General features: G+C 36.6%; 2 protein-coding genes across 2 annotated transcripts; one reads left to right on the plus strand and one right to left on the minus strand.

The window, feature by feature from the left end:
- The first annotated feature begins 2,277 nt into the window (after positions 1 to 2,277).
- LOC115952079 (protein NRT1/ PTR FAMILY 2.7-like) lies at positions 2,278 to 5,673 on the plus strand. Its single transcript, XM_031069187.1, has 4 exons — positions 2,278 to 2,450; positions 2,780 to 2,997; positions 3,468 to 4,006; positions 4,704 to 5,673. The coding sequence occupies exons 1-4, from the start codon at positions 2,324 to 2,326 to the stop codon at positions 5,539 to 5,541; spliced, it is 1,722 nt and encodes a 573-aa protein (XP_030925047.1). The 5' UTR covers positions 2,278 to 2,323; the 3' UTR covers positions 5,542 to 5,673.
- A 438-nt stretch (positions 5,674 to 6,111) lies between these two features.
- On the minus strand, positions 6,112 to 7,416 carry LOC115988850. The gene is made up of 2 exons (XM_031112478.1): positions 6,600 to 7,416; positions 6,112 to 6,505 (listed from the first exon to the last, which is right to left on the minus strand). The coding sequence occupies exons 1-2, from the start codon at positions 7,295 to 7,297 to the stop codon at positions 6,340 to 6,342; spliced, it is 864 nt and encodes a 287-aa protein (XP_030968338.1). The 5' UTR covers positions 7,298 to 7,416; the 3' UTR covers positions 6,112 to 6,339.
- Positions 7,417 to 8,873: the final 1,457 nt, after the last annotated feature.

The raw sequence follows: 8,873 nt of genomic DNA on the forward strand, positions 1-8,873 counted from the left end.
ATGATGTTTTGAGGAGGGGTATGGTTCCTTCATCACTCGTTATGGTAAACGTATTTTGATGTGGGGAATAACAATTGGGTTAAGTGAACGCTAAGGGAGGTTGAGGGTTTCAGATCTCAGAAAGATGGAAGGGTGTCTGCACGAAAGTGATGGCTTCCTACTTGCCTTCTTATAGGAAGGGAAAAACGGAAGATATTAAATTCATTCAGGTTTCCAAAAGAATCTGAAGAATAAAGATGTGTTCGTTCCACTTCCCCACCTCATCAGATGAGCCGCCGGACGTAAATGAGCCTCGTAAAGGGAAGTCATTAAAGGCGCATCTTGGACAGCCAAACGGCAGGAGCGGGTCACGAGCAAATTAAAGGGAATACCTTGTAAACCGGTGAGTTTCCTGGACAGGTGGAAAACCGCCCACATTAATGCAGGGCTGAATTAAATAAGCCATACTAAAGGCCCGGGTTTGCCAAAACCCTCCCTTCCAACCAAGAAGTCGGATAGCAGGGTTTTGAGGGGCTATTGTGGGGCCCAATAATTTATGGGTCAGGCCCACTTGCTCATGGGGAGTCCAAAGGCCCAAGCCGAAAAAGGTGATGGCCCGAGCTCAAAAATATAAGGCAAAAATGGCCCGGAGACGCAGCCGAGGACAGTCTAGTCCTCGGCAGACCCAAAGCTCCCTTGAGAAGAGGGGTAAAAAAGAGATATAGGAACAAATTTGTAAGGCGATCTAAAATATCTTGGGGGAAGTTATCCTTACTACCCTTCCCAGATAAGACTCTGCACCTGACAGAGCCGTATTCTTCAACTTTATCAACCATCCCCAACAATTCTGGGATTGGACTGATGGGACAAATGTCAGTCTTGTAAAGGTTGACCCTACACGTGGACGAGGGACAGCGAACGCAGGCTGGTATAAAAGAAGAAGTAAGTGAATCTGGTAAGGGAGTCCCATCCCACCTCCAAAAAAGAAAGACTACATGGGTGAGAACACCTCAACAACACCTGACTTCACCGAAAAAGCCCATCGTTGGGTAACCGGGGTAAGACCTTAATGGCCCTCGGACCAAGTCCGAGGAGTCCCATCCCATAGGGTGCGACGCCGTAGGGCTTAAATGTTCAAGCCCAACTCCTTTTTCTACATGAATTCCTCTAAAACCAAGACCGGGCATCGCCCCGTGACCAACGGCTAGTTTTTCAAGCCCACTCTCTACAAATCATATTGTGAGGGATCTTTCATGTGCGAGCCCAACATCATTATTGGGCCGCAAAAGAATTGTGTCCTTACAAATATCATTGAATTTTTTTTTTATAAAAAAAATGATAATAAGACCCATTATAACTATATCGTTATGTTAAATTTAATTTTCATTGCACTTAGTTTTTGCAGTATGGTTATTCCCATCACATTTTAATTGAACTTCGCATGAAATTGGAGTAATTAAGTCACTGGTGAATTATGAGAAAGTTTATAATTTACCCTTGTACTGTCAATGTTGTTAGGGTGAATTATGAGAAATTTTATACACACAACAAATTTGACCCCAAAAAAAAATGTTTATAGGCATATAACAGGTGTCAAGTAAAAAAGTGATATAAATGATAAATCAAAATAAAAACTTGCTAAGATGACTATTGTAAAAAAAAGGTTGGGAACTTCTTTTTTGTAGGTATATAATTACTTGTGAATTATAGGATGGGAAATTAAAGTGGTAGTTGTTGTATCAATTTTAACGCAGGTTGTTGGCAGCTGGTGCAATAAAAGGTAAAAGCAACACCTTTTTTTTTTTTTTTTTTTTTTTTTTTTTTGAATGGGTAAAAACAAAGCTGAATTCAGCTGATCATCATGCAATAAAAAAGTAAAAACTAAGCTCAATTCTGCACTCATCAACCTTCATTCCACGTCACCATTGAATTCAGGTGAATGGATAGCATATATTATACAACCAAACTTTCTAGTGAAAACTCCTAAAACCAATCAACGCATGTCTTACTTCAATTATCGCTGTCCATTTCAAGGTTACTTCAATTATCAACTAATAATAGTATATGAACAGCATTTTTTGTCTCCTATACAGTAAAATCATGTGATATTACTGTTTATGTACAGAAAAAAAAAAAAAAAAGTTTGAAAATGCAAAACGTGAACACCACGCTCAGTTGAATCCAAATGGGTACAATACTTGTCAAAATTTCTGTGTCACGTCTTTTCTTAATCAACAAAACCAAGCAACAGATGTTGAGTGGTGGGATCCCATATGGACCTACTTTTCGACATTATTTATCTAAGCTTCTGTACAAGTTGTTATGTGCAACATTTAGAATCACAATGGCAGCAAATGAATTCCAAGAGTCCAGCTACGCCATAGAAGGGAGACACTCCTCCAATGAAAAAGCACAAATGTCAGATACTCACAGCAAACGTGGTGGTTGGATCACCTTCTCCTTCATCACAGGTTTGTCTCTCAGTCACAACTTTATTGCTCAAAACATGTTTGCATGTTTGTCATGAAAATAGCTGAGAAATGTATTTTGGAACAGCATTTGCAAAAAGTTAGACCGTTTGGTAACATTGTTTGTATTTTTAAAAAATACGTGTGAATGAAAAAATATGTAGAAATACATATAATGTTGTTTAAACTACCATACCAAATGGCCCCTTGATTTTCCTGGTATCTGTATCCCATGTTCAGTTCAATTTATATGAGACAAACATGTCTCCAATTTCTGGTCTTGTATTTTTCTTAGAACATTTGAGAACAGAACCAAATATGCCAAAATCCAGGGACACTGATTGGCTTGACACTTGCTGCTGGAGGATGGGGAACGAACTTTGTTGTATATCTGATTGAAAAATTCCATTTCAAGAGCATCGTCGCTACTCAAATAGGAAACATTGTTAATGGCTCCACCAGTCTATTTCCAGTCCTGGCAGCAATCATTGCAGACTCCATGTTAGGCTGTTACTCTGTCATCTGGATTTCTTCTTCTCTCTCTTTCCTGGTAATGTTCTTAATCTGTTTTGCTATTAAGGGTATTGGAAAATCGTATTACACTCACTGTGTGGCAGTGTGTAACAAAGAGCGTGTAACTATTAGATACTACTGAACAGTTTACTTATACCCAAAGTACAAACTCACTAGGTGCCTAGTGAAATTTATTTTAATTGAAAAACGGATTACGAAACAAGCTCTACTGTAGTAGCCTAGTAAACAGTGTTTGTGCACAAAAAAATATTTGTTGAATTTTCATGATTCCAGCACTACCTTTTATTTGATTTGTTATCATTCATTTCTAGACTACTAATATATAATTATAATATTTTGACTAGAAGATTGGATAGTTAAAATGCATCTATGCTTACATGGGAAACAAATAATTCTAGCCACCTCATCATGTTAGCCTTACCCTCAAATAACCAAGAATGTTCCGAAATTATTCCTAACTAAAGTTGACACTACCGACACTTGCAGGGCATACAACTTTTAGCCTTGACAGCAGCGCTCAAATCCTTGAGGCCACAAACATGTGTAAATGGACCAAGCTTGTGCCCAATGCCTACAAAAATCCAATTTGCTGTCCTATATATGGGTATAGTTCTAGCATCAATTGGGCAAGGTGGTACACGCTTTACTATAGCTGCAATGGGAGCAAACCAATTTGACAATGCAAAAGATCAAGCGATTTTCTTTAACTGGTATGTGGTCATTTTGTATGCCTCTGCCGTGTTAGGTTCAACAGTAATCGTCTATATTGAGGACAGTTTTAGTTGGGCCTTGGGGTTCGGCATATGTGTTGTGGTTACTCTCATAGGCTTAGCCATTTTCCTGTTGGGAAATCGTTACTATCGACATATTAAGCCTCAAGGAAGCCCCTTTACAAGCTTAGCTCGTGTTATTGTTGCTGCGACTAGGAAAAGAAAGATCCCAATTTCATCAAAAAGTGGGGATTACTACAGTGAGCAACTTGGGAAAGTGGAGAAGGTGGTTGCAGTGCCCACCGAAAGTTTCAGGTAAAAATTGTAATTGCATAAAATCTCAAACTTCCTAAGTTAAAAACCGTTGTAAGAGATCACAAATAAAACAAAAACAGAAAAATTAGCTTGGCGCCCACTTAATACCATTATCTAAAATTTAAACTTAGAACCCCATAAAAAATATAATAAAAAAAAAAGTCACAAGATGTTGGAAAATATACCTATGAAAAACAAGTTTTGATTTAACAATATAAACCCTAAAAATTAGTAATGAAAAAAATAAATAAATAGAGTAAAAAAAGACTGAATTAAACTATAGCAATATAGCAATTTCTTGAAGTTGGAGAGGCCTACAGGCTGCTCCAGTAGTCATTGTGCATGCCCAACAGCACATTAAGTGTTTGTTTGGCAAACTCAACGGGCTGAACAGAAATTGGGCAAGATGATATGGCCCAAGAAAGATATAAACAGGTCTAAACCCAACCCAATTTAAGCCCCTCACAAACACCTAACTCATAATCTTCCAATTACCACTTAAGTTGTGCTATGGTTTATAAACAGATATGAAGACTATCTCTAACCAATGTGGGATACAAAGCAAAGGTTTAGCGTTTGAAAGTTGAAACACACACACTTCAATACAAGAATCATACTAATTGCTTTATAAGAAAAATTTTATTTTGATTAATTATTATGAGCTAAGAAAACTTGATAATGCCATTGCTCAAAGCAGGTTCCTAAACCGCGCAGCATTGAAAACCGAAGGAGACACCAACTCAGACAGCTCCATTGCAAAACCATGGAGGCTGTGCTCAGTACAACAAGTTGAGGACCTCAAATCTTTGATTAGAATATGCCCAATACTGTCAAGTGGCATTTTCTTGAGCACCCCTATAGGGGTCCTAACGAGCTTGACAGTCCTACAAGCTCTAACTGTGGATCGCCACCTTGGACCACATTTCAAAATCCCAGCAGGAACCGTGGTAGTGTTTACACTAGCCTCCACAGCCATCTCTCTCACTCTCATCGACCGGATCCTCTATCCTATTTGGCAGAAGTTGTCGCATCAGTCTCCTACGCCTCTCCAACGGATAGCACTTGGTCACGTGTTCAATGCCTTAGGCATGATTGTGGCAGCACTTGTTGAGTCTAAGCGGCTTAAAATAACTAAAACACACCACCTTACAGATGAAACAAATTCCACCATTCCCATGTCAGTATTGTGGCTGGTGCCACAGATGGCTGTGGTAGGCATAGGAGAAGCATTCCATTATCCAGGACAGGTCACCCTCTACTACCAAGAATTTCCAACATCACTGCGAAGTACATCAACTGCAATGTGTGCAATGATTATAGGAATTGCATACTATTTGAGTAATGCTGTGATAGGTCTAACTCAGAGGGCTACAGGATGGTTACCAGATAATATAAATAATGGAAGGCTAGACAATGTGTATTGGATGTTACTTGTGGTTGGGGTTATCAACTTTGGTTATTATCTAATATGTGCTAGGTTTTACAGATATCGGAATGTGGGAAAGGAGAATGAGAATTATATCTCCGATCGATAAGTGAGGGTAACCGTGAGTGCAATAACTAGCGTGCCTTAATTATTATGTATTTCTATTGTATCCATGATGGTTTTTAGGTAAAAATCTACATTACAATTCTGTAAAACAAATAATTGGGTTGTCATTTTTACATTTTCCCTTTACTAGATCTCAAATTCTATTTTGTCAGTAACAGAGAATAGCAGAGTAAAAACTTCATTCCTCTGGCTATGATAATTATAACTGGACACACACAACACCTGCTGCAGCGTGTGTACCCGACTTGTAAGAGAGGAACATGATTTATGTCACATACATATATTTGATCTGTTTCTCCATAGGATTATTTACAACTAAGGGCATATATCCTATTGACAATTCAGGTTAGTTTGAAGCCAGAAAATCAAATTGGTAAAACAAAGGACTTAAAAATGAACTTGTTAAGACAACACTACAATTCCCACTGGATAAACTCCCACAAGAATCTGTAATACCATTTGCAAGTTTTAAGTCCCAAATCTAAAACCACAGTGACAGGACTGCCCCCGGCCTAAAAAGGACTTTCCACTTATGTACTTGTCTCAATGAAAATTAAAGGAACACAATCGTAAAATTCATTATTTATATCAACATGTAAAATATATGGACACTTATTTTCTCCACTATCTCCTCAATACAGCAGAAAAAAAGAATTTGAATTGTGTTCAAGAAAGCTAAAAACAAAACTACCGTGTGCATATGGTGTTTGAATCTCTACAATAGGAAGAATTTTAATGAATAGAACTGCTCTGCTTATCGTATAACTTAACTATCGTTTTTTCAATCCAAGCTTCTTGCCCAAACTTGTTTTCCATTAATTGTGAATATCGCTGTTTCTTTACCTCCAAGAATACGCTGAATATCTGAAGAAGAGCGAACGACCACATTTGCATACATATTTGGCTGAGGTTTCATTAAGATGGACTCTATACAGTTCCCAAATCTCCTACATTCAAGAAAACAGAAAGGGAATCAATAAAAGTTACAAAAGGTTCCAATAAGTAGTACTTATTATTGCATGTCTGTGTGTTTGTTAGTACCTTGTAATGTATTCTTGAAGTTCTTCACTTGTAACATAATGACCCATAGAGAAGTTCATTAACAAAAATCTACCTTTAGTGTGAAAACTAGGCACTAAAGGAGACAGACTAGTACTACTAGTAGCAGCTTGAGGCACCGAAGGTTGAACTTGAACCGAGTTTGCGAAATTTGGTGCCACTGAAACTGAAGGGGCTTCAAGAACCTGATATGAAGGGAAACCTTTACGCCTGTTTGAGAACTGGGGTTGAATGAATCCACTTTGAGGCCGCGAAGACTGTTGTACCATTGTCGGAACTATATCGCTAAAGACTAAATCACACACATACGTTCTGATTTCATCAATCTCGCGTATCAATGTTTCCCTCTCAGGATAAAAATCCCAAAAGGAAAATCTTGGCTCAACAAGACTAAGCATCAACGGCAAATCTTTATCAACATCAGAAGAAGGTGCTTGAGATAAGTAGAGTAGGAACATCATTGTCTCGTGTACTAATGCACGGAGCTTTTGATCTGGTAAAGGTAGGATCATAAAGACAAAGTCTTTAACGCCTCTTATTTCAAGACGAATCCAAAAGGCCACAACTTTCTTGGATTTGTTAGGTTCTAAATGCAGGTCGATCACTAAACGAGCATATATTCGGCGATCAATATCGTGAAAGGCTTTAAATTCTTCAACAGTATTACAGGGAGAAGACATTGCGGTTGAAGGGTTTTCTCACTTTTTCATGGGGGGCAAGAAGGGTGTTTGATTCTTGGGGACTTGAATACGGACTTTTAGAAAATGAAATAATGGTCTGAGTGAGGAAGAAGGCCTTCTCTTGCGGCTTTATATACTTCTCTTAGAAATAGCGAGAAAAGACACCGCCTACTTGTCAAACGAAGAAAAGTTAAGACCATAAATAAAAAAACATTAATGTAAATAAATTGTTTTTTATTTTTTATTTTTTGTGTTGCAAATTGGGTTGGGTTTAGGTTAGTAGACTGATAAATTCATTTAACTCAACTCGGCCCACATATTTCGTTTTTGTTAGTTATTCTTTTGCTCCTCTCCCTAATATAAAACAAAACTCTAAGTCCCTATTTATATTTTCTATTTTTGGTTTCAACTTAGAACTTTATATTTTTCTCAAAAAAAAAAAAACTCAATACTTATATAAAAAGAGAAATACTACGTCTACAATATTTTTACAACAAATCACAGGTGGTTAGTTGTTATTAGTTCAAATTTCAAACTAACGCTAAAATTACTTTTTTGTCCTAATAATAACAACTTGCTACTTAGGATTTGTTGTAAAATTGTTGTAGACATATCATTTCTCATATAAAAAATTAAAAAGCTTCAACTCATTCTCTTCACTGATTAAAATTTTGAAATGGCAAAAGATAGCAAATAGTTGTAATAATGTTGCTTTCATATTTTGTTTCTTAAGTGAGTTGGGATAATACTATTTTGTATGATTATTTGTGTTGGTTTAATAATTTGTCTGTGGTGTTATGCTTAGAATTTTTAGAAGGTGATAGGAGAAGCAAACACTTGTAATCCTGTTGTTTGTCGTTGTTCTAATGCTCAAAGTTAAAAGTTTAAAAAAAAAAAAAAAAATTCTAACACAATCAAACCCAACCCACATGGGTTATATTAGGTTGGGTTGAACCCCTGTAATTGATTGGGTTGAGATTTCTTCAACTCGCCCATGGTAGATTAGATTGAAAAAACCTCTCAACCCAACTCGGCCTTTGCAAACCTTTGAGTGCAATATATCTTTTCTTTTCTCTTTTTGGGTTTTTGAAGGGCACAATAGTGCAATTATATAGGTTAACCTTTTCCATTCACTAATTAATTATGATTAGAATAATATTAGTTTTCACGAAATTCATCGCAATTATTATATATTAATCAAAACATATCTTACAACAACTATATAAAAAAAAAAAATCAAAAAAAAAAAATATATATATATATAGATAGATATATATATACATTTTTTTTGACAAATTATAACCTATATCAAGTTGTATGATATTACCTTTCTCTTCTTTTTGTGTTGCCATTGATTTGGACTATTGCAACAATTAAGTTTTGTTATTACCATATGCTTAGTGAAATAGGGCCCGTCCTACCATTAGGCCAATAAGTAGCCTCCTAAGGCCCCAAGAGAAATAAAACCCCTAAATTTTAATCAATAGAGATATTTCTATATCTATAACAATATTAGTTAGGCTCCAAATATTTGTCAATAGATTAAAAAAAATTAGTAATGTAATACACACAACAA

This window comes from Quercus lobata, chromosome 1 (genome assembly GCF_001633185.2).
Source record: "Quercus lobata isolate SW786 chromosome 1, ValleyOak3.0 Primary Assembly, whole genome shotgun sequence".
Taxonomy (NCBI): Eukaryota; Viridiplantae; Streptophyta; class Magnoliopsida; order Fagales; family Fagaceae; genus Quercus; species Quercus lobata.

Coding starts and splice junctions, on each gene's coding strand:
- LOC115952079 (XM_031069187.1), top strand. CDS start 2,324: ATGGCAGCAAATGAATTCCAAGAGTCCAGCTACGCCATAGAAGGGAGA. Junction 2,998..3,467: donor CTTCTTCTCTCTCTTTCCTG/GTAATGTTCTTA, acceptor CGACACTTGCAG/GGCATACAACTTTTAGCCTT. Junction 4,007..4,703: donor GTGCCCACCGAAAGTTTCAG/GTAAAAATTGTA, acceptor TGCTCAAAGCAG/GTTCCTAAACCGCGCAGCAT.
- LOC115988850 (XM_031112478.1), bottom strand. CDS start 7,297: ATGTCTTCTCCCTGTAATACTGTTGAAGAATTTAAAGCCTTTCACGAT. Junction 6,506..6,599: donor CTTCAAGAATACATTACAAG/GTACTAACAAAC, acceptor TCTTGAATGTAG/GAGATTTGGGAACTGTATAG.